Source organism: Microcaecilia unicolor, chromosome 10, assembly GCF_901765095.1.
Source record: "Microcaecilia unicolor chromosome 10, aMicUni1.1, whole genome shotgun sequence".
Lineage (NCBI taxonomy): Eukaryota > Metazoa > Chordata > Amphibia > Gymnophiona > Siphonopidae > Microcaecilia > Microcaecilia unicolor.
This window is the reverse complement of record NC_044040.1, coordinates 65,923,611-65,950,176: the sequence shown is the minus strand read 5'-3', so window position 1 is coordinate 65,950,176 and position 26,566 is coordinate 65,923,611. Positions and strand designations below refer to the sequence as shown.

Here is a 26,566-nt window from a genome sequence, read left to right as displayed (position 1 = left end):
TCAATGATTATTACAATTTTGGATTTTTCAAAAATAGTACATCTAATTATGGTCATTTCTTGCGTCATTCCTTAGTTAGGATAATATTGTATAGTCAGTTGATATGTTATTTTCTCTTGTAATTTGCTTATTGACCTTATTTGTAAACTGCCTAGTGCTAACGGTAAGGACATGACAGATTGTACTTCAAATGAGCTGGGCGCAGGCTGGGGCTGGGCCAAATCCCAGTAGGCTGAAGGGTATTCCCAATTTGAGAGATGCAAAAGTCCACTTTTCTCAAATAATGACCTCAGTCTCAGTAAGTAACGTCAAACTTTCTTTTACTGGAACAACTTCAAACCATCAACAGTTCATAAACACTCCTGATCTCTATTGGTTTAGGTGCACAAAACAGAATTACATACTCTTGCACCTTCACAAATCATAATTGCCATGGTTTGGGGCAGCAACTACCCTTTAATTCAGTCCAAGTTTATTTAGCCGCTTTGGGATCCCCCTCTCCTCCAAGGGTCCCAATGAGTGTTTGGGCCCTCCTACTTTGGGCTCAACCCCATCCATAGCAGAAGCCCTCTTGAAGGGCTGGTGGGGATGCCCAAGCACCAGCCAAAGAGATCCACTGCCCAAACTCCTCCCTTTCTGATGCTGTATCAGCAGTGGAGAAGTCGGGGGAGGGGGGTTCAGGCAGCAGATCTCTTCAGCTGGCAGGACTTGGGCATCCTTGCCAGTAAAGGTAAAACAAGATTTAAAAAGGGGGGGGGAGGGGGAATAGAAAAGAAGAAATGCATACCCTCAATCTACTCTGCCCCCCCCCCTCAAAAAAAAAATAAAATATGTTGCTGGCTGTGCCCTTGAGGTATATACTTAGATGGTAAGCCCTCTGAAGTCAGAGGAAATATTCACTGTACCTGAACGTAACTCCTTTTGAACTACTACTGGAAAGGTGGGAGTAAAATCCAAATTCAAATAATTGAAGAATGATTTCCAGTCTAAATACAGCTGGCTTACAGTGCTGTGTGCAAAACAGCATTCATTAAATGTTACCCACATGAACTTCTCTTCACTTAAGGGACCAGATACATTTCAGACAATGCTCGTAGACTTCTCTGCACTTTTCTTAACTGTGATATTGCATTGACAACAGTTACATCAAATAAACAAGCTGGCATAATCACATTACTTAGGCTACATAATTTACTGTGCTAATTGAAAATGACAAAGTCTGGCATGCAGCCAGTTTTCAGTAGGCTGCAAAACACATTGGCTTCTGTTTTCCCATTATTGCTAATTGTCAAATATTTTACCTCACTGACATAGATCCCCGTGTCCTCCTCATCGTCTGTTCTGTAGCAGACAGTCAGGCCCAGCTTCTCTTGACTGCTAACACGGCATAGTTCAACCTCCTATGAGAAAAACACACACATTAAGGTACTTGTCTTGGGGAATAAGCTCTATGCAGACAAATAACTCAGTGACAATCTCTTTGTCTACCCTTGAGAAGATTTTAATCACATTTGGCACTTTTCGATGTGTCTCCCAAACAGTACTTACATGAAAGACTTTTCTTAATCTTATAATTTCTGCTTGCACTTGTCCTGAGGTAATTGCAAGTGAGGTCTCAATCATGGGACAAGTACAAAAATGATGGCTCTCTCATCCCACCCCCAGCCTCCCTGACATCAAGCATAACCTTATACTCCCTGGGACCCTCCCTCCAGGGGATGAGATTTGATATACTGCCTTTCTGTGCACACAAAGTGGTTTATATATTATATACAGGTACCTATTTTGTACCTGTGGCAATGGAAGGTTAAGTGATTTGCCCAGAGTCACAAGGAGTTGCAGTGGGAATCAAACCTGTTTCCCCTGGTTCTCAGGCCACTGCACTAACCAGTAGGCAAGGGTCTCCCTGATGTCCCCAGTCACCCTTGTCCCATTGGGTGCCAGGTTCAAAATGGTGCCTTTGATCTTCTAGATGAAGTTTTGTGTTACTACCTACCACTAGGGGCCACGCTGCCAAGTAAGGAGTGTATCCTTTTCACTGGGCAACTTCACCCCCTACCAGTAGTATCATGAGACTGCCACTAGAAGGTCAGAGGTGCTAGTTTGAACCGGGCATCCAATGGGACAGAAGCAACTGGGGGGGTGGGGGGGGGGTGGAAGGATGCTTGATGTCAGGGGAGTCCAAGGGGGAAGGAGAGAGTAAGATTGATACTGGGGAAGAGAGTCTAGAGGAAATCTGGAATTGTTCCTTTCTCTCCACTGGCCTCTTTCACAGATCAGATATGATTTAGGGGTCTGCTATATTGTTGCCGCAGCCAGGTTCCTGTCTGCAGCAATGCTAATTTAAGAGATCGGAACGCTGTATCCTACATTATAGAAAATGTTTTCACAGAGAATCCATCCACCTAAGAGGAACTTTTATAATCTTTTCCTATGTGTTCTGCACACAGAAAAGAGCTTTTACAAAATTGTGCAACCACATATGCATGAAAAAGGACACAGAGAGAGAAGTGTGTATCTACTTTCAAGCAATCTGTTCACAGGTATTCCCAGGGACATAGTTTTCAATGGGGTAGAGTGGCGATGTAGGTGCATATTTTGTAAAATGCTGAGGAGCACGTGTATAAAACAAGCACATATTTACACCTTCTTCACAGCTGGTGTATATGTGCGCATCAGCATTTACACACTATTAGGGCTGGATCTGGCAGCCTATGGTATAAAGGTGCATAGCATTTATAGATCAGATTTAAAATAGGCACCTTTTTGAACATCTCACATAGATGTCCTGATATAAAATCAGACCCCTAATGCTTTCAATTAACTTGGTACATCCTTAGAAAAAAGCCCAATCATGTCAAGCAGCTTCCCTTAAGCCAGGCCTCCCCTCCACTGTTCCCTCTCAGTTGTGTTCCTAGGGGGGCTGACACCCGGGGCGGATCGCCGATGCGCCCCACCCCCGGGTGCAGCGCCCCCCCTGGGTGCAGTGTGACCCCCCCGGCGAAAGAACCCCCCCCGGGTGCACGCCGCTGGGGGGGTACCGCGTGCCTGTCCGCTTCGTTCGTTTCCATGCTCCCTCTGCCCCGGAACAGGAAGTAACCTGTTCCGGGGCAGAGGGAGCACAGAACGAATGTAGCGGACAGGCGTGCGGCACCCCCCCCAGTGGCGTGCACCCGGGGCAGACCGCACCCACTTGGTACGCCACTGTTCTCTCTAGCTGAGTGGGAGTTCTCCAAATGCATTGCTGCCAGGGGAGGTGGTACTTCAATATTATGTTTTCAATCACTAGGGCAGGCAGATTCCCTGGAGTGCTACAGAGCTTGGATGTCCCTCACCAATCAAAATGTGATGGTCTGTAGGTGGAGGACTCCCGCACAGTTTAGAGGGAACAGTGCTTCTTCCCCTCCCAAGGGGGTAGCTCCAGTTACTTTTTGAAATTGATACTTAGGGGCATACTTACTAAGTTGTGTTACTATTAACTGTTTAATATAGAAATTATCACATGTTTACAGCATGGAACTTTGCTGTTAATATAACATGTTAGCTATTAGAACATGTCAACTCTGATTTTAAACAGCTAATGTGGAAATGCCATTATGGAGCACAGAGTGGCTAGGGTGTGGCAAAATATACATGCGATTCTCCATTTCAGAAGGAGAATGCATACATATGAAACCCAAGATCAGTGTTGGGATTTCCACCTGCTCCTGGGCACATCTAGCTATCATAAAAGTGCAAATTTTGGGCAGCTCTTGAGATTAGGAGAAGTTGTCAACTTAATCTCCCTGTTTTTATTTTCCTCCATGAAATTGTGATCTGTACCTAACCCGGAGAACACAGATATCTAGGTTTCCAGATTGACAGGCTATGAAGCTTATTTTCAAAGCATATGTACATTTCAAAATGCCCAAATGGACATCCATGTGCTTGAAATGTCCAGATCCCGATTTTGCAAAGGCAGACAAGGGACATTCAACACTACAGTATGTCCAGCTAGCAAGGGGACATGTTGGGGGGGGGGGGGGGCGCATGTTTTGTGTGCAACTATGGAGGGCCCAAAATCAAGATACCCAACAGCAATTACTGAATGGGAAGAAACATCCAAGCCTAAAAAAGAAGGACATCCTAAGTTAGACCTATTTCAGTCATATCCAGGGTACAAACAGATGCTCTGATTGAGCAGCTGGCCACTGGAGGGATTAAGGTATGATACCTCTTAATCCCCCAGTGGTTGCTGTCCCCCTCCCTCCCTCTCCCCTGGATATGAAACTGAAAAGGGATAGTAGGCTCTATGATAGCTTCGGTATTATAGGCATTCTTAATAAAGCAATAAGCATGTCTGAAGAGTAGCCTAGTGGTTAGTGTGGTGGACATTAAACCAAGGAACCCCAATTCAAATCCCACTTCAAACTTTTTTTTTTAATTGTGAGCCCTTCAGGAACAGAAAAACACCATCTAAATATATAAGCCATCTGCAAATCTGAAGGCTATTAATTCAGCTGCAGTGTGAATTATTTCTGTTACTGGAAGGCTCACAATTACAATATAAAACAGTTAAAGTTTTATTTGAACTTGGGTCCCTTGGTTTAAAATCAACTGCACTAACAGTTAGGCTGCCCTTCTGCTCTGCAGGGATATCTCTGTGGCCATTCTTCTAAGATGTCCTTGTCCCTGCTTTTTTGCCGTTCATATGTTGGATGTTCCAGTTTGTAAAATGACTGTTCGGCTGAACATCCTCAGCACACGGATGTCCAGCTCAAGTATTTTCAAACAGCAAATCCTGACATATTTCCTGTTGGACTTTATGAGCTGGTTGTCTCTATTCTGATTTGTAAGTCCTTTTGAAAATGCCCCTCTATATGCCAGCATTACGCAAAATGGGTGCTGCTGCCATACATAGATGGGGCATACAAATGCATTCTTGCATGTATTTTAGAAAAACATTCTCTGTCAGCAAATCTTTTTCTAAAATATTACCAAAATTTTGACATGTCTTGACCTGGACATTTCAATTCCAATTTGTATATTCTTTCTAAAAATCTGCCTTAAAGTATTTAAGGTAAGAACAAAATAAGTGATTGGATTTTTCTAGAACACTAATAGTAAAATGGCATATTCATTGATAGTATACCTTAGCCTTATAAAATCCCCTCAGTCCATCACTTCAGGCCATTACATTCTTGCAGGAAGAGCAAAAGGGTAAGACTTTTCAGTACTGGCACCTGAATAAGTGCAAGTGTTACTGTCTTATTGAAAGACTGGTTGGTCTTGAATCCATACATGTAATATTGTTTTCTGATGTGTGCTGCTAGTGTATTTATAAGTCAGCTTTCTTTCTACATCTGTCAAAAGAGAAAGATAAAGGAAAGTTTCTAGTTACCAGTATACTAAAAAGAATTTGGTTAAGTTAGAGGTTGATTCACCTATTTATAGACTAGATAGAAGGCTGAAGCAAATAGCTACTTGCGAGGTTAGAATGAAAATGCGATTCCCTACCTTTAGTTTAAAAGTAGTTTCTTGGGAGCCAGAACAGCCAATTAAAAGCAAATAATGAAGGATTTTATGCAGGACACGCTCTGTAGGGACAGGATGTGCTTTCTGCCTTGTTAAAATATAGCTTTCCTAGTTTGCAGTTCATCGCTCTTACCATTAGGTTACCCTATCATTGAAAGGATGCCTTTGAAACAAAGGAAAGTGGATCTAAGTGAAGGAAACCAGGAGCATAAACACTGTCAATTACTTTAGGCGTAAAGCATTAATAAGATAGGCCAAAAGAGAATATGAAAAAAAAGCTTGTAAGGGGATAGAGGGAGGAACACACGTATTATTATTTTTGCATTTATGGATAAGACCAGAGTGGAAAAACTACATGAATTTTTTTTTATTTGGTTTCTACTGAGGAGGATGTCGTAGAGATATGTTAAGTAGTAGTAGTAGTAGATACTCATGTAAAAATCAGTCTTTGATGATGATGATTCATAGGAAGGTAAGCAAACCATAGTGTTTTTGGTGTTTTTTTGGGCTCCCCAAACAATATAAGGGGGTAACAGTTAGATGTAAACCTAGGATATTTTATATGAAGTTCACTGCAGTGACCCCTAGGGTGCCCCACTGCTCTGCAGGGATGTCTGTGTAGCCAGTTTACTAAGAATGCCCCCCTTACATTCCAATGGCTTGATTTTGTGTGTTTTCCCTTGGAGTTTTTTTTTTTTTCCAAAATTTGTCACAAAAGAAAAATGTACTGAGCACATAACATCTAAAAACTTCTAGGAAATTACCATTTTTGAAACAGAAAGAAATGTTTTTCAGGTTCAAAAATGGCCATGTTCGCCACTTGATTTTTGTATGTTTTCAGCAAAATGTCATATTTAAAATGTCCTTTCTAATCACCTCCCAATTTTTAGCATAAAGCAAAGATAACATATATCATGAAATGTAGTCAAGCATGGTATAATAAACCGCTTTGCTTGAAAAGAACCAAATATATATATATATTTTTTTTTTAATTGAGGGAGTCAATATTCAGTAGCATTAATCCAGGAAAAAGTGGCTCCTACTGGAATAACTGCTGCTCACAGAGGCCAGCCACTGATTTTCTATATCATTATCCGATAATGCCACTGAAAATCTTTATTGACCACGCTGGCACTCTCTTGATAGCAGTGGTGTAGCCAAGGGTGGGCCCAGCCCACCCACTTTGAGCTCAGGTCCACTCAGTAGCAGCACACCTATGATGTGGCTGGCAGGGATCCCAAGCCCCACCAGCCGAATCTCAACAACTGCATACCTTGTAAATAGCCAATCTTCACCTGCAGCGAGCAGCAACTGATACATGCTGTGGGGCCAACTGATGAGCAGTGTGTACTAGTTGCTGCTCACTGCCAATGAAAATCTATTTAAAAGGTATGCGGGGGGGGGGGGGGGGGGGGGGGAATGTTTGGGGGACCATATGGTATGCAGGCGAGAGAGGGCGAGACCATATCACTTGTGGGACAAGGCGGAGTTCTTCTGCCCACCCATCTTGGGCCCAGGCCCACCCAAAATTGTGTGTCTGGCTACGCCCCTGCTTGATAGTTCAAAAAATTGCCCACTCTAATTATATCTATACAGTAACTGATCATATGTATAATCACACATAGACAATATATATTTGTATTACTGCTATAACCAGAACATATTCAAGTGGAAAGGTATCTTCAGACCATCAGAGGCAGTACTCTGTTATTTGGCGGTACTCTGCTATCAAACTTTTATGCGGTAGTAATTCCCACCTGTCTCGTCATCGGTCATGGTATAGAATACCTTTCAAATAATTTTTTACTTAATTTTTAAATTTTTTATGTAATGTTTACTAATAGCAGCTTAATGTTTATTAATCAAAAAAACTTCTGTACTTATCTTCAAAAAATTCAAAGGGGTTACTTCAAAAACCCTTTAATTCTTAGGAGGCTATGTACCGGAGGCTCCATACTGACACGTGTTTCGCTTCAGCTTTATCAGGGTATGTACCTTTATGTCTCAAAAATGAGTACTGAGCTCTTCACCCCCTTCTCTCTTGATAGTACCAGTGGGGTCTGAGAGTGAAAAAAAGGCAGAGCCAGAACTTTTCCAGGTACCACCGATACTCAGCAGAAGTATCCAGATAACTAACCGGACAAGTTAGTTATCCAGGTAGTGGCAATGAATACCTGCAGTACCCAGAAAAACTTCCAATGGCTGCCTTATACCTGTAAATTCAGCGCCGGTATCTGGGTAATGCTCGGCACTGAATATCTGACTATAAATTTAAATCCCCGCGGTCAGTGCTTGAAAACAACGCTGATGAGAGCAGGAATATGGTTCTATGAGGACAGTGTGGGAATAGGTGGTAGATGAATGTGGAAGGATGTGCAAATGAGAAATGAATGAAAGGGAAGGGCAGGAGTAAATATTTTCAGCGTAGAGGCCTCCAGATGGCAGTTGAAACCCACATAAATATGTGGGCGTAAAGTCTCTTTTGAGCACTGTTGGCATGTATAGATGGTTGATCCAACTCTTGCTTTCCCTGAATAGCTTTTGCTCATGCTTTAGTGAATATCTTTTTGTCATCTTTGGAAATCTCCTAATGAACACTTTTACAGCAATTATTACTTTAGAAAGTTGAATACCTGCTGTTATTCACCCAAGGGAAACTGAAAACTGCAGACTGGTCCTTTAATTTTTCAAGAATTTCCTAAATCTATTATGATCAACATATCATGGGTTTTATTTCATTTGGGGCTCCTTTTACAAATGTGTGTTAGAGTTTTTAGTGTGTGCTAAAAATAAGTATGCTCTGAACGCTAGAGACACGAATAAGAATATATGGGTGTCTCTAGTGTTTAGCATATGCTAAAAACTCTAGCAAGCCTTTGAAAAAGACCCCCTTGATTCTGAAGGTTGTGCCAGACGTACTGAGATCTGCAAAGGCTTTGAGGAAAACATCTACTGAGGCTGGCCACATCACTGTCTGCTTTTGTAATTGATGCTTGCCCAGCTGACTATCCAGCTTATTTTCGAAGGAGAAGGTGACCATCTTCCGACACAAATCGGGAGATGGCCGGCCTTCTCCTAAGGCCGGCCAAATTGGTATAATTGAAAGCCGATTTTGGCCGGCTTCAACTGCTTTCTGTCGCAGGGCCGGCCAAAGTTCAAGGGGGCATGTCGGCAGTGTACTGAAGGTGGAACGGGGGCGCAGTTAAGAGATGGCCATCCTTGGTCGATAATGGAAAAAAGAAGGGCGGCCCTGACGAGCATTTGGCCGACTTTACTTGGTCCCTTTTTGTTCACGACCAAGCCTTGAAAAGGTGACCAAACTGACCAGATGACCACTGGAGGGAATTGGGGATGACCTCCCCTTACTCCCTCTGTGGTCACCAACCCCCTCCCAACTAAAAAAACAAACATTTTTTTGCCAGCCTCTGTGCCAGCCTCAAATGTCATACCCAGCTCCATCACAGCACTATGCAGGTCCCAGGAGCAGTTTTTAGTGGGTACTGCAGTGCACTTCAGGCAAGCGGACCCAGGCCCATCCCCCCTACCTGTTACACTTGTGGTGGTAAATGGGAGCCCTCCAAAACCCACCCAAAACCCACTGTACCCACATCTAGGTGCCCCCCGTTACCCTTTAAGGGCTATGGTAGTGGTGTACAGTTGTGGGTAGTGGGTTTTGAGGGGTTCAGCACCCAAGGTAAGGGAGCTATGCACCTGGGAGCAATTTGTGAAGTCCACTGCAGTGCCCCCTAGGGTACCCGGTTGGTGTCTTGGCATGTGAGGGGGACCAGTGCACTACAAATGCTGGCTCCTCCCACGACCAAATGGTTTGGATTTGGCCAGTTTTGAGATGGCCGCCATTAGTTTCCATTATCGGCGAAAACCAATGTTGGCCATCTCTAAGGGCGGCCCAAATGTTGAGATTTGGCTGGCTCCGACCGTATTATCGAAACGAAAGATGGCCGCCCATCTTGTTTCGATAATACGGTTGGGTACGCCACTTTATGGGGCCGTCATTAGAGATGAGTGCCCTTATAGATGGGTGACCCCGTTCGATTATGTCCCTCCACGCCATGCATTGTGTCTGAACTTCAAAAGACTTGCTAGGCCTAAGGATTTTGCTTTATGGATTTATATGTCTTGCCTTAGGGGCCCTTTTACTAAGCAGTGGTAAAAGATGGCCTGCAGTAGTGTGGACGCATGAAATTGGCGTGTGCTGAGTGATTTTTTTTTTTACTGCGGCTGAGGAAAAAAAGCTTTTAAAAAATGGGGGCAGTAAATGGCCATGTGCTAAAATTAAATGTAGTGCGTAGCTATTTGCTGACTGAGCCCTTACCGCCGCCCACTGACCTAGTGGTAAGGGCTCAGGCACTACTTATGCGGTAATCATGCAACAGGTGCCAATGTGTCCACTCTGCCGATTAGTGGCGGGAACGCCCTGCAGTAGAAAATAGAAAATTATTTTCTATTGCGGGAAACAGCATGCACCATCCTCGGAATTACTGCTGGGCGCCGTGCTACCCCAGGTAGTGCTGATTTTGGCACATGCTACCTGCATGTTAGCACTACTGCTGCTTAGCAAAACGGCCCCTAAGTGAAATGATTTCCACTATGCCCATATATTTATTTATTGGTATTTATTAATTAGGACTGGATTCAGTAAATAGCGCTGAAAATTAGGCGCCGGGAAAAATCTACACTCAGTGCCATTCTAGAAACAGCACTCCATGAAGAACGATCTTTGTACAATAGCATTTAATAGGGATTCCTGCGCCTACCTTTGGGCGCAAGGACTGACATCTGATGAAACTTGTCTTAAATCCTGGCGCATAAGTTGGACGCAGATCTCCGGAATTCTGGAACACTGCACTCATCTTTTCTGAACGCCCCTGACCTGCCCATGCCCCTTGCATGACTATGCCCCCTTTTGGGTTGCCCACAAAAGAATTTAGGTATGGATCGTTATAGAATTGTGCGCAGCCAGATCTGCACATAAATCCAAATTAGTTCCAATTAATGTCAATAATTCATTGTTAACAGCCTATTATTGATTGTTAAGAGCTCATTAATTTATTTGCACATGGATCTCAGGATCGCATGCAAGTTTGGGCACCATTTATAGAATCCGGCGAATAATGGCTAGAATAATTAATTATAGCATATGATGCAGAAAGTACTGAAAAGTGCAGCTCAGGAAGAAGTGCATTCTGAATTTGTCACTGAAGAGGACATAAGCACGCCAAACTGAGTCCTGTTTAAAACCAGCAATAATTAATGTACCTAGAGGGAATGAACACTTGAATAGAATTGCAATATTAGGGCGGAATTACAGTAACAAAACTGCTTCAATTACTGCAATAAGGTATACATTCATGATTAAAAGAGCTTGTAGTTCCATTGAGGACTATAAGGAAGCCTAAATAAACCATAAATGATTGAGAGTGGGGAACTTTAAATCAAGGTAAATGAGGAGCTATGCACAAATTGAGGTCTATTGACTTTCATTGTCCTGCCAAAACAAAGAAGGAACTCCCTGAAATAAAAACTGATAGGGGACCCCAAAGGATTACTTTCTAACTTCTCCAATTTACAGTGACTTTGAAGGCTCAGCAAAAGCACTTTTGACTGTCTGACATTATGGGGGTAGTTTGATAACAGGATGCCTATTTAAAGAGGACAACTAGGCCCTACTTAGGCACAGGGCCACCAAGAGACTGAACTGGGCCTGGGGCAAGGCCACCGCCCCCCACAATCATCTCCGCTTCTGCCCCCCACACAATCATCATCCTCTGCTCCCCCCCCCCCCCCCGATCACTGCCACAACTGCAATTCAAATACCTTGGCTGGCGGGGATCCCGAGGCCCCGCCAGCAGAAGAGGTCTTCCTCCAGCGCTGCTCTTCACTCTGCTGATTGCCTGTCCCTGCAGTTGCTTTTTCTCTCAGCACATGCTCGGTTTCAAAATCAAGCATGCATGTCTGAGAGAAAAAGCAGCCACTTAGGAGAGTGAAGCGCTTGAGGAAGACCTGCAGTGTCTGCTCCTCTGGGTCCTCCCCAGCCTCCAAGGGAGGCCCAGCGCCGGAGTTCTCTCTCCTACTCCTGTCGGGATGCGATCACCTGGGTCCCATCGGGAGCAGGAGAGAGAGAGAGAGACCCAGGCGCTGGATCCCCCCTTGGAGGCCCAGGCCCGAGGAATTTTGCCCCTGCTGCCCCCGCCCTCCCCCCTCGGCAGCCCTGCTTAGGCGCTGTTTTAAGAAAACAAATAGGTACCTATGTGTCTTTGCAAAATAATTGCATAAGTGGCAGAAAGCATACCAACCTTGTAGGCACAGATATTTATGCCTAGGCGTAGACATGTATACCTGGAGGTGCATTTTTGAAAGAAACGTCTAAATCAGAATTTGGAAATTTTATAAAGACATCCAAATTCCAAACAGGAAAAAAGGTCAGTTTCAAAGAAGATGGACATCTATCTTTTGTGTTTGAAAATACTATGGACGTCCTGTGATTTGGATGTCCTCTGTTATGGGCCAGTTTTGAACAAAAGACGTCCAAATGCAAGACATCCAAAACAGAGGAGGAGTGTTTTAATGAATAGTGCAGCAGGCTTTGATCCTGGCAACATGGGTTCAATTCCCACTGCTGCTCTTTGTGATTTTCTGCAAGTCAAATTAAGGTAGAAAACAAATATTTTTGAAATTAAGGTTGAAAATATCATGCATATGATCAGTCTGTAAACAGAGTGTGTTTGTGAACTAGTGAATGAAGAAGGAAACTAAATCCGTGCAAATAAAATCATGTGTATTTGTGAAGTAAGATAACTAGAAAGCATATTTATTTATTTGTTACATTTGTATCCCACATTTTCCCACATATTTGCAGGCTGAATGTGGCTTACATAATACTGTAAAGGCATTCGTCAAGTCCGGTAGGGGATAAGTACAAAATATGTTATAGTGGGATGGAGAAGATAAGATTCAGTCAAGTTGGGTTAGAGGTAGAAGAGTTTGTTAATGTCTAGTATGATCTTTGATAGTTAAGTGTTGCAGGATATTACAACGTGATATCAAAATAGACGTCTATATAAATCCATATATGTGTCTCTTTCGTGAAAAAATGTGCCTTCATCCAAAATAAGTGTGCACTAATAGAGTAGCTTATGTGTGAGCCAAATGAAAAGGACTCAGGATATGTTAATAAGTCTCACCAAATACCAAAATTCTTTGGGCTATAGTCTTTATTAGCTTTAGCCATCTTTTTAATAAATCTCACTTAGAAGGTAAGAATTTGGTGGCTTTTTTATAACTACACGAATGAAAAGTATGTGTCACCTTATAATATTCCTATTTGTATAATTTTTGTCAGTGTAAGAATAGATAGCAGTCATAGCTGTGAGTGATAATAGAGGTTTAATGATCTCTTAGACCACTGTATTAGTGTTGTTTGATTGACTGTAACAAAGAATCAGATCCATTAAAATTTGATGCTGAGCTCAATAAAAAAAATTCCGTTGTGTTAAATAAACTGAATATATATTATTTTGTTTACAATGTGCAACAAAATGAATTCTAAGGCACCTATATACAATGTCTAATTATAAGATATTGAACCTATTTGGGGCCTATTATGAGAAGTTACCATCCATTTTAGCTGAATCGGTGAGGCTATATGTTCATGGAAGGGGTTTGAAGTTGAAAAATGCTGTATGAGTGCAGGTCGTCTCATTATCTAGGGCACATTGGTCATTACAAGGGCTGGGCCTATCTTTTATTTGGACCGAAGTTTGTAAAAGCCATTGCCTGTGGCAGTGAGGGCCAAAGGCTCTGTGAAGCGATTCAAGCGGATGCTGAAGGCATATTATTTTACGCTTGCATTTGGTGGGGTTTCTCTAGAGAGTCAGACGTAACTGTCAATTGGTGAGTTTATTTTGTATGTTTATGCTTTTATTTTTTATCGTGGTATATAGTTTTCAGTGAGTGTGTTTTATTATTGAATACTAGAGTTCTTTTCTTACTTTTTATTTTATTATTGTTCACCGTTGTGTTCTTATATGTAAAGGCCAAGCGGTATAGTAAATGTAATTAACTTTAACTGTTAACTGTCTTCGGTTTGATTTGCTTCAGGTTTTCACTTGCATATGTGAAAAAGCATATCCCAGAGAAATGTGCACAGATCATAATTCCGGACAAAGAAAAGATACCAATAAGAGCAATTGCAAAGAACTGAAAGTCACTCATTCAACTGTCATAGAAACGGTCAAACAAAATGAAGAGCTGAATAGCTTTCAGTCTCGGGCATGCTCAGGTCGACTAAGAGCTATGGATGTACAAATGGACAATGCAATCATAAAGGCAGCTAAATGTTCCCCAAGAGCATCATCAAGGGTTATCAGAGCCAGAATTGCAGGTAGCCATTGAAGAAACCAAGCAAAAGGATACACTACACAGGAGATTATTTGATTCCGGACTTCAATCTTATCAGCCTGCTTGAAAAACAAAGTTGTCTGCCACAAATATCAAAGATCAGCTCGCTTTCTGTCACACGTTCAAGCAGTGAACAGCTTATCAATGGGACTGAATTATGTTTCAGATGAAAGCATTTTCACTCATTTCCACAGCTTCTGTAGACACATAAGAAGACCATCAGAGACATAACCTGAGGTATATTTTACCCACAGTGAAACAAGCACCAAAGTTTATAGTTTAGGGTGTAGTATCAGGCTCTGGTTGAGTGAGGCTGTGGATTATGCCAAAAAATACCACAATCAACAGAACTATTTATTTGAATGTTTTGAAGGGGAAACCGCCAAACTTTATGCTAATTCACAACAAAACCCATTTCCAACAGGATGGTGCACCATGCCATAGAAAAAAAAGCTGTTAAGGCATGGCTGAATTCTGAACAGACACAACTGTTAGAACCTTGGCCGAGCAACAGCCTAGATTTGAACATTATTGAAAACTAGTAAAAAAGGCCCGTTTCCGAAACCAATGAAACGGGCGCTAGCATGTGGCTTTTTTTGTGTGTGTGTGTGTGTGTGTGTGTGTGTGTGTATGTGTCACACAGTTATTTTGTGTGTGTGTGTGTGTGTGTGTGAGGGTGCGGTGTGTGTGCAGGTTGTTGATGTGTGTCTTTTTTTGTTTTGTTTTTTGCTTGGGTGTTGGGGGATGTGCTGTGCTGTCCTTGGTCGCTGTTTGCTGCTGGCTGGGTCGAGGATAATCCTTCCAGCTGGGCCGCAGCTTGTCCTGTTCGCCCACGTCCCAGATGGTGACGGGCATGTTGTTTTCCGGCTCCTCTGACTCCATGTCAAGCGATCCCAAATATAGTCTGTGCTATAGGCCCTCTGGCACTCTTCAGTACTGGCATTATGCATTTAAAAATCCCCCCCCCCCCCCCCGGTCTATTTTTGCACATACCCACAACAGGAATATTCTTCTCTCGTTCCAACGGTGGTTCTGTGCTCTCCGTGCTGCACAGATAATGAGCCATTCTGCTGGGGAATGCTCCTCCCTTATTGTCACGTAGTTTCCTCTGATTGGTCCGTCTTACGTTGCCTAGTGTTGCCTGGGAACGGTGTTGTGATGGTCCTTTGTGTTTCAGAATGTTGAGGGTGTTTTTTCTGATTGGTCCGTCATGCGAGGGCGGGGCAGAGAGATGTGGTCAGTGTTATGGCTTCACCACCATGAATCCATGAACCCTTCAGGGAGTGACTGAGTGACTTCAGAACGTTGTCTTCAGAACGTTGAGGGTGAGTTTTATTATAGTAGATGTGTGGACTGTGATGAAGCAGAAAGTGGCCATACATAATCCAACATCTGAAGCAGACCTTATACACTGGATCAAAGCTGTATAGACTCAGGAGATAACTCCAGAATCCTGCAGGAAACTGGCCAGATCAATGCCAGCACGCATACAGAACAAAGGACATCACTGTAAATACTGATATCTAGCAGAAATTACCTGCAGACAATGACTTTAGATGCTAAATACAACATAGACAATTTGTAGCTTTAAAATCTGATTTGGTTTTTGTGTATGTTGTTAAATATCAGTCATAAATAATGAAAATGGTGGTGTCACACACTTTTGGCCATCATTCAGTTTCACCAATTTTTCAGAAGCTTCACTGGTTTCCCATTGCATACTGAATTCAATACAAAATACCTCTTCTGGCATTCAGAGCGTTCATAATGGGTTCTTGCTACATTCAATAAATGATCATCGTATGTTACTTCCAGGCCCAAGCCGCCAAGTATGACCGAACACATCATAGTGCTTTCTATTTTTTTGTCCGCTGCTTTTCTTTCCCAAATTTAAAACTGCAATCAAGACCTGGTTATTCAAGCAGGCTTTTGGACTGTGATGTTGGAGTAATAATAAAGTCCTGGTGCCCTCTTTCCTTTCCCTTTTTACCTGTCTTCCTCTTTAGCTTCTAATCATCCTATTGTTTTTCCCCTTGTCTTTTTGTTTTCGAACGTTGTCTGAGTGTTTATTTATTTATTGGGATTTTTTTTAGCCGCCTTTATGAAGAGATTCACCCAAGGTGGTGTACAGCAAGTACAACTTAACATAAAACTTACAATTTTGTTAACAGCATAACAATAGTAAAATAACCAAGAATAAACATAAATACAATAAAGTAAATTTGAAAAGAGTAAATTGAAATCTACTAATAAAAGTACTGTGAAACCGTATAAAATATATACACATTTAACAGCACTGGGATTCAAATACCAGAGATATAATTCAATTTTAGCATAACATTAATGATACACATAATAAGCATATATACACATAATTAGAATATTCAACTAACATAGATATGATGCTGAGGGACCAAGAGCAGATAAATGATGGGAACAAGATGAAAGAGTCAGTTGGGATAATTTGATGGTTAGCTAAACTCAAGGCAAATTCTTTGTATAGATAAGCAAGAGATAAGGAACTGATCTAAGTTACAGTGTGTGTGTAGCAAGCTAGTTCAAGTGCAGGATGAGTGTATAGTCAGTCACCTATGTATTAAAGGCTTGAGAGAAAAGTCAGGCTTTCACCTGTTTCCTGAAGCAGAGGTTGTCTCGAGTTATACATAGCCCCTCTGGGAGTAAATTCCAGAGCATGGGGGCTACTCCTGAGAAGGCTCACTGGCGGGTACCACATCGTACAATTTCTTTTGATGAAGGTACGGATAGTGATGATCCTTGAGAGGACCTTTGAGGTCTCAAAGGTGTGTAAAGGGCTAACTTATTTTTTACGTACTCTGGCCCATTTTTCTGAGGACCTTGAAAATCAAAACATAGAGTTTTAAATTTAGCCCTTCTTGTCTACTGTTCCCCTCTTTCCTATCTTACTGGAGTTCTTTTTTCATCCTCTCATATTTAATATGTTTAATATACATCGTTTAGCTCTGTGTGCCAGTTTAGGCAGTCTAGCAAATGCAATAAAGAATACATACATATATTCACTAGGAAAAAAGGCCTGTTTCTGACACAAATGAAACGGGCGCTAGCAAGGTTTTCCTCGGAGTGTGTGTGTTTTACAGAGTGTATGGGAGAGTGAGTGTGTGATACAGAGGGAGTGAATGTGTGAGTGTGTGTGACAGAGAGAGAGTGAATGTGTCAGTGTGTATGACAGAGAGAGTGAGACTGTGTGTGAGAGTGTGTGTGTGTGAGAATGAGAGTGTGCCAGGGGCCCCCTCCCTCCCTTCCAGTTTCATGGTCCGCCTGCCCCCCTCTAAGTTGCAGGGTCCGCCCTCCCTCCCTCCCACCCACCCACCTAGTTCTAGGGTCCGCCCTCCCTCCCACCCAGTTCCAGGGTCGTTTCCCCTCTCTCCCCCCTCCCTCCCAGTTTCAGGGCCACCCCCCCTTCCATCATCCCAGTTTCTGGTTCCGCCTGGCCCCCCTCCAAGTTCCAGGGCCTGGCCCCCCTCCAAGTTCCAGGGGCCGCCCCCCTCTCTCCCACCCATCCAGTTCCAGGACCATTGCCCCCCCCCCTCTGTCCCTCCCTCCCAGTTCCAAGGTAGTTGCCCCTTCTCTTTCCCTCCCCTCCCCTCCAGCCACCCACTTGCAACGTTGTGAAGCTGACTCCGTGGCTTCATTGAAATGAAGGGTTCGTAAGTTTCGTCAAGTGTGTTGCTCTGTAACCATCTGTCTCAGCCCCGCCCTCGCACCTCTGATAGGTCCGCCGCCCTCGACGTCAAAACATGATGACGTCGAGGGCGGCGGACCTAAGAGGCGTGAGGGCGGGGCAGAAAGAGATGGTTACAGAGCAATGAATCTAACGATCCTTACGAACCCTTCACCAGTGAAGCCACGGAGTCAGCTTCAGAACGTTGAAGGTGCCTTTTATTATAGTAGAGAAGTAGTGCACTGTGGAACTTCTATGATGCAAAATTTTAAGGAAAAGAATTTTACAGGCTTATGATATTTGCAGGAATTCTGAAGGGTCTGGTTGAGGGACTATAAAACTTAGGAGCGGAGGAGTAGCCTAATAGAGCAATGGGCTGAGAACCAGGGAGGTTTGGTTCAAACCCCACTGCCTCAGATGCAAAGTTACAGGTTAACATTCAAAGGCACTTTTCTGGATCGCAGAGGCACTAACCAGAGAGGGACCAATTCTATAAATGGGCATCTCCTTTTAGGTACCCAATGCTGTACAGTGACAGCCTATTCTATAAGGCACATGGGCATCCAGATTCTGTTATAGAATACTAGTATAATCTGGTATCAGTGTACCTAACATTTAGGCACCCAGAGTTATACCAGCCATAGACCTGGTGAACCTGTGGGTACCTAAAAGTAGTAAGGGCACCTATAATTTAATGTATTCTTAAACTATGCGTTCATGTGGCAGTCTTGCCTATGCCCCTCCCATATGCTACCCATGTGAATGCCCCCTTGCATTTACATGCTAGGGGGTGAATTTCTATTCTATTCATGATTTATATTCCGCTATATCACTAAAAAGGATTCATTGTGGATTACAAGAAAAACAATCTGAGTTAAATAGAAATACAGGGATTATGCACACTTAAGTCAATCTAATGTTATGTCTGAAGGCATCAGAGCCTTCAGTTGCTTCCTAAATATTAAATAAGATTGAATAAACCTGACTTGATACTGTATTATTCCAAATTTTTACCCCTAAATACTGAAAAGAATTAATCAAATGACTCTTAATTCAAACTCCACTAAAACAAGAAAACTTAAAAAAAATTAGAATAGATAGAGGGAGAACTTCACCCTGCAGACAATAATGCCAAATAATTGGAGAGACCAACTGGATTTAGCCCTGCCAGATTCTTATATCATACAAGTTATTTTAAACAATCTGAGAGCAGACTGGAAGCCAATGCAATCTATTAAGGAGAAAAGTCACCCTCTCAAATCTGCTAGCTCTCAAAATCAGCCTAGCTGCAGTATTTTGAAATAATTGCAATCTGTGAAGCAATTTTAATGTCAAATCTCCATATAAAGAATTTACATAGTCTAAATACGGTAAGAGTACCAATTGAGCTATACTATGAAAACATTCAATGCTTAGACTAGATCGTATTGCTCTCAATTGACCTAATCGAAAATTGAATTGTTTTTTTACTAGTGTAGCAATTTGATCATCAGAGAATAGGTTTGAATCGGGGGTGGGGGGTGGGGTGTGACAAGATGGCGAACTAACATGCATGCTAACGCTCGTGCTGCTTCTGGATGTTTGGTTGCTGAAATTATTGTTTCCTGAGATGCCACATTCAAAAAGAAAGGGGGTAAGGAAAGGTCAACTGCCAGCGGCCAGAACCTCCTCTCCAGTGCAGCAAACTTTAGAGCGCTACTTGTTGACTCAGCCTGGAGCGGGACCCGCATTGGACACCAATGCGGAAGTATTGGCGACCCAGGGCCTAGACATCATGCTGTCGCCCCGGGTGTTATTCCACCTCCATGCCCTGCCAAATCAAGGAGAGAGCAAGGAGGGCTAGACGTGACGGAAGGCGCCAATGGAAACCCTCAGCCTGGCAGTGCATCCCTTGATTATGGTAAGGAGAAAAACGTGGAAGAAGCTTTCCCTAAGGAAATAACTTTGGTTTCAATATGGAAGGTCCTTCAAGACTTAAAAACTACTGTTGATAAATCCGCACAAGAGACCACTTCAATAGTCAACCAGATGACTTTATTAACGGATTCCTTGGAAAAGGTACGTTCTGAGACATTGGAAAAAATTTCATTGAATCAGGAGGAGATTAAACTGGTAAAAAATGCAACAGACTCTTTGGTAAAAGATAAACTTCTGATTCATAAAAAAATAGAAAATTTAGAAAATTATAATAGAAGACTCACTTTGAGACTACTGAACTTCCCAATAGTTCCAAGAATAACAGCAATAGATTTATTTAAAAAATACCTAATGGAGAATCTAGGTATATCTCCACAAGCTATTCCTCCTTGCAATAAAGTTTATTACTTGCCATTACCTAAAAAAAAAAAAACAGTGGTTCCTGGACAAGAGGGAAATGAAATAGATTTCAAAATTTAACAGCAATTTTAGAAGAATCGATTACTGAAGTGGAGACACGCGGAACATTAATTGTTTCCTTAATATTTGAGCAAGATCTTAGTTCCTTGATGACTTTATTTTAAGAACTCAATGAAACCATTCTGTGGTAAAAAAAAAAATATATATGGATCTACCCTGATGTTACCAGAGCTACGCAGGAGAGGAGAAGGCAGTTTTTGTTGTTGAGGGATAAAGTGAGAGAGATGGGTGCAACATTTCTGTTAGCCTATCCCTGTAAATGTGTTGTTAAATATTTGGGTAATAAGTACATTTTCTATGATCTTAATCAATTGCAGATTTTCGTAGATAGGAAAAGCTTGAATAAGGAATAATGGTATAAAGATATAACAAGGTAATATCAGATGTTAAGCCACTACAATGGACATATTTTTTTAGTGTCCTTTGTTTGAGGATTTCTTTTTTTTTTCTTATTTCCAATCACTCCCCCCTTTTTCTGTATATACATTGTGGTCTGAGGAAGAGAGCTATTGTTACCTTTGTGGAGCCGAATTAGGTTCAAGATTGTTTTATGTTGATTTCTCTCTGTGTTTCAACAAGTATGTGGTTTGTTTTGCAACTTGTATAAATGATTAAACTAATAAAAAAAAAGGATAGGTTTGAATCTAATATTATTCCTAGGACTTTAGATCTACTGGTAATCTACAGAATTTCACCCGTCACTGATTGCAGAATCCCCAAACCATACGATATTTGTCTTTTGTTTGTTTAACTTCAAAAAATTTGCTCTAGCCCATGGATCAATCAGATTGATATTTTCAGTTAACATCAATAAAGTATTATCAAAAGTGTCAGAAATAGGACAGAGTAGAAAGATATCTGCATAAATCATTATCTGTAGCCCAAGAGATGCTAACCAAGCACCCAATGGTTTCATATAAACATTAAATAGCAATGGAGACAATTCTATAAAGGGCACTGAAAAAAATCGGGGCTCAAGAAAATGCCATTCTATAAGCCATGCCTAAAGTTTGGCACGGTTTATAGAATAGCGCTTACGCTCAGGAATCGTGCCTAACTTTAGGCATGGCCATTTGCACCAACTGAAACGTGGTGCAAATGTATATGCATAAATTGGGCACGAATCCTTCCTTATTCTGTAACAATGTGCATAAATGCTAGTAACACCCCCTTTCTGCCCATAACCCTCCCATTTCCGTACCCCTTTTTTGACTCACGTGTAAAATTTAGATGCGGATCCCATGCTTAAATTTACCCCTGTAAATTCCAATTAAATTTAATTAGTTCCAATAATTGCTTGTTAAAAAGTCAATTATTGATGTTAATTAGCTTATTATTCAATTAAATTGCATGCACAAATTGGATTTGGCAACTTTTATAGAATTAGAAGGAATGCCACTTACTTGGGATCTTACAGAATAGCACTTAATCGATTTGCTACCATTGACGCAAGCAAGTGGAATGTAACTGTAAGTACCCTGATTTGTCCCTATAGTTCCTCTGAATGTGGACCACCTCGGCACTGTCCTGATAGTGCTGGAACAGAGTATGGGAGGAGCCAGGTCTGTTTTAGAACTTATCCAGATTGCAGCAATATTCGGTTTGCTTTTTGATAATTTAGGACATCAAGAAGTCTGCTTAAAACATCTCTGGATATGTTATTCAGACAATAGAATGAATATCGCTACCATCCAGAAAAGTTCTGGCACTGACCATCTTATCCAGATATTTAGTGCCCCACTTTATCTGGATAGTGGGACTGAATATCTGGGTACAGTATGACTGTTGAAGCTGTGGTTTAAAAAAATGCTGATCATAGTGGCTGAGTATGGACCTATTAGATTGTATGCTTTCCGTGGACAGGAAATTGCATGTTGCATGTGTATTAAGAACCACTGAATATACATGTCTTTGTAAATGCTATAACCAAGGTTTAAAAGCCATAACCAAGGTTTAAATGTCACAGCCAAGGTCTATTCACCATGGCTGAATATTGACTGCAGCCTCCTTAATAAACATGCAAAATAATATGTACATTAAGCTTGTAAAAGCTGTATGTACACACACAGACCTTCAAAATCCACCTTGTTAATCAGCCTAAGGTGAAGGAGCAGGTTAGCCGAGAGGATGTCATACCCCAAACACAACCATCAATTGCTACCCCCTAAGACCATGAGTCTGATGAGTCCCCACCCCACCCAACCCCAAGACTGAAAGCTCCAGCATTTTGCCCCTCAGAAATGGCAGACAGGTGCCCACAAGAGAAGATGGAGAGAGAGAGAGAGAGAGAGAGAGAGAGAGAGAGAGAGAGAGAGAGATTGTATCCTGTCCCCAGAGATGCTGATTTCCAAAATAATGCCTGCTGGCCTCTTATAATAAGGCAGGCACTAACTGCTCCTAATGAATAGTGTGCTTTTCAAATCTGGTGTTCTTAATAGCATGAACATAGATAAGAATGAAATAAGCTTTATAATGAATTTACATCAGTACAAAACGTACTTCCTCTGGTGTTCCTTTGTGATTATAACAAGCTGTGACAAGGATGGATAGAATTATACATCTCTGGAGAATACTGAGAACATGAAAATGCATCATAAAAGTATAATGTTTAAAAAATAGATCAAAAATATTTATTATTCAATAATATTATGATATTTTGTTCATTAGTATTAAACCAGAGAATCATTTTCTCCTCAACTCAACTTCCCCCGAAGGCTAATTTGAAACTAGGAAGGGTACCAAAATTATTTCTCAGGTATTGTCTCAACTGTATCACCATTAATGAGTAGTGCTGCTGAGACAAGTCTTGGTGCTCCTGCATTGCTCTTTTGATAAATTCAAGACACCCGGTTTTACAGTTTTCTAAAGAAATCCTTACTTAACATCTCTACACTGGCAGAACAGATGCTCTGAAGAACATTTGGGCTCTTCTGTAACCAGAGTCTGGATTGCTACAGCATACCCTATTCAAAATACATTAAATCCCAAAAAGAGTGTAGGATCTTCAATAACACTAACGCATCGCAACCAATTAGCAGCACTTGGAAGGCTCCAGATCTGATAATGTTTTGTTTTATGTCAAATCAATGATTCACATCTGTTCTATCATATATAATACATCCCAGAGTGGAAGACAACCAACTCATCACTAACAAAATAAACTTGCTGTTGGGTAGTTTTCCAGTGGAATGATCTACATTATCTAGAAAGGCTGCGCTTTTCAAGTCAGAAACAATAGCACAATAGCTATGATATAGCTATGATATAGATGGTGTGTGTGTGTGTGTGTGTGTGTGTGTGGTGGGGGTGAGGGCACAGGGCTGAATAAGTGTCTAGAGACCTGGTAATTTTAGCCAACCAATTTCCTTTGTCAGCTCCATAATTGCATGATTTGGCTTGTCTGTCTCTGCATATCACAGACCTAAGCCTCTCAGTGCTAGTCAAGAGCTTACTCTCTAGGTCAGAGCTTCTTAAATTGTGGGTCAGGACCCTGAAAGGAGTCACAAAACCCACATTTGAGGTCATGACGTAGGTGGGCCCTCCATAGGTGCATTATTATTCTGTGCCTCTGGGGGAGGAGGGGGAGTCAGAATTTTATTTGGCCATGATCTTGGGGTCATAGGCAGCACTGCCCTAGGTCCCTGGTCAGTAAACTTCTCAGCCAACAATCAGACTTCTGGCACAAATTTAAACCAGGGTGTATCTCTAATGGCAATATATTTACCATTACCAGATCTTCTTTCTCCCTAATAATGGCTCCTTTCTCGGGTATTCTAAGTTACTAGGTGAATGCTTCTCTAGACTTCTGTTCAGGACCTTTTCCAACAAACGCACTGCGTTCTTGTCAGTTTCCCAAACCATGATGCGTTATTTCCATCAAGTTCTTACCTCACTCAAGAGTATGAGGACTGGACTTAAGCTTATTCCACCTCCCTGTTTTCCCCTCATTAACAATATTGCTGTTTTTACCCTTGCTCTATGTAAAATCTTGCCTTTTTTGCTCCTCTTACCAACAGACTACTAAATGGTCACAGGTATTCACTGTCCTTCACCTGTGTTCTTATCTTCTGCTGCTTCCCCACTATATGTTCCAGATTGCCTCCCTCAATTATTTATTTGTTTTTATTATTTATACATACATATACACCACACAACTGATAATATACCACTCTATGCAGTGTATAGCATTATATGCATAAAACACATAAATCATAACAACATACAAGAAAAATGAAGACAGAAATATCACAACATATCCACTATAAAATACCTGACTGTTAAAATGAACTTGCTCTCACAGGAGCTCACTTCCTTCCAGTTTAGGGTATATTCTAGATTTGTTTCTAGGGTGACGGATTGTGTACAGACATAGGTTTTACTTTCCTTGTGAGGCCTGTAACTTGGTCAGACCATATTATGGTTTTATTTGATTTTAGGTTGGACATGTTGGAGATCAAACCAAGACTGATCATATCATGAATTGATCACAGGTTCACTATTTTCCCATTTCGATGAAGAGGATTAGAGAATGGAAGGATTCATTAGAGACAAATGTGCTTGTTGGCAGCAGGCTATATGGTACAGGCAGTGGATTTAATAGCAGTAATTAGAAGTATATCAATAAGAATAAGACAAAAAAATGCCCTTTGGTTCTCAGAAGAGTTGAGAAAATCACGGAATCATCACAAGAGGTTGAAAAGGAAGAGGAGGCATACAAATTGTCTGGAAAATAAGGATATTTATCAAAAAATGTACTCCTTAATTATAGATCAATTAATTTTTATTACTACATACCCCACACATACATATACGTACACATACATATAGAGATTATCTAACTAGAGTCTTAGGAACTCACTCACTCAACCTTTCACTCTACTATCATATCGCGGCACTATGTAAATCATCAATACCACATCTCAACTTAAATCTATCAGTGTGAAATCACAAACGTTTTAGCTCCTCCTGATAAATGCATTGCGGGAGGTCAGCATGCAATGCGTGCATTTATCAGGAGGAGCTAAAATGTGGTCAGCTGCATTAACTCTGTCTGGAGTCCGACGGAAGCCCTCTCCAAGCCGCGCTTTGCTGTTTGAGTGAGCCTATGAAGATATTGAACTTTTTATTCATTAGAAGTAGTGGAGTTTTACTGCCACATATCGATGAAGTTTTGAATCAATTGAACTGATGGTATATGCCACTGGACACCATATGAAGATCAACAATGGGAGTATAATATGATAATTTATGGACACTATTAAGATCTTTTGTGATTTCACGCTGATAGATTTAAGTTGAGATGTGGTATTGATGATTTACATAGTGCCGCGATATGATAGTAGAGCGAAAGGTTGAGTGAGTGAGTTCCTAAGACTCTAGTTGATAATCTCTATATGTATGTGTATATGAATGTGTGGGGTATGTAGTAATAAAAATTAATTGATCTATAATTAAGGAGTACATTTTTTGATGAATATGTATATGTGAGTACTCTGGTTTGAAGAAAAATTCCCCCAGGTTGAGATAGATTTGGAAAATAAGGAGCCATACAGGATTGTTTTGGGTCCTGTCTAGTTAAATCACTTGTTGAAAGCCAACAGCTAATTTTCAGCAGCACTTAACCAATTAGAGCTGCTGAAATAACTGGTTAGCACCAATCTGAAAAACAGAATTCTGGGGCGGAGTTGGCACTTGGCTGGTTAAGGGCAAATATCTAGCACTTAACCAGACAAGGTATCTGCATAGATAGGACTGTATAAATGGCAGTCCTATCTTTATGCAGTAACCCATAGCTGGTTAAGTGCTGAATATCGCACGTAACCAGCCATGCGTTAGCCGGCTCTAGAAACCTGGAAATTCAATGCCAGTGCCTGGAGGTGACCCAGCATTGAATTTCCAGGTTTAATGCCAGCAGTGGTCAGCAAAACGCTAATTGCCACTGGCTGAATATCAAGCCCTCTGTTTTTAGCAAAAGTGACACATGATTATAATAAAGATGGGTTCACAGTTGTTCTGTATGTTTCATAAAAACCACTAAATGAAACCCAAATAAATGCAAATTAAAATCAAAGTTGCAAATATGACACTGAGGTAGAGTTGAGAGGACATATTTCAGGACAAAGTATCAAGTAAAAAGTCAAAAGCCACAGTAAATGAAGAGCTGGCATATTAATAAACTCATTTCTATTAATTTATTCCATTATTTATCCATTCTTAGAATGGATTCCAAAGTAGCTGATAAAAAATTAAGTGCCAGTAATAATGACCCTAGTTGCAATGTCAAAAAATCCTGACACTGAAAAATGGTTCCACCTGATTGTCTCTACAAGAGTCAATAAGTCTTCGGTCCCCAATCAGATCTCCGTTCTTATTATGTATTAATTATGTAGAACTTATCCCTACTTTGTCTCCTGGTCTTTACTCCTGTAAACAAGTAGAAGAACTGAGTTTAAAAGTTACTCCTCCCTCCCCCAAACAGAGCCCCAGCAGATGACCAGACAGGAAGCACAAGGAGAGCCCAGAGGGAAGACACATTGG

General features: G+C 41.4%; 1 protein-coding gene across 1 annotated transcript in view; it reads right to left on the bottom strand.

The window, feature by feature from the left end:
* PDZRN4 (PDZ domain containing ring finger 4) overlaps nucleotides 1-26,566 on the bottom strand; it is an 825,447-nt gene that overhangs the window by 89,993 nt on the left and 708,888 nt on the right. Inside the window, exon 6 of the mRNA XM_030216753.1 lies at nucleotides 1,302-1,400. Coding sequence (XP_030072613.1) covers nucleotides 1,302-1,400 — 99 coding nt within the window. The remainder of the gene's footprint in view (nucleotides 1-1,301; nucleotides 1,401-26,566) is intronic.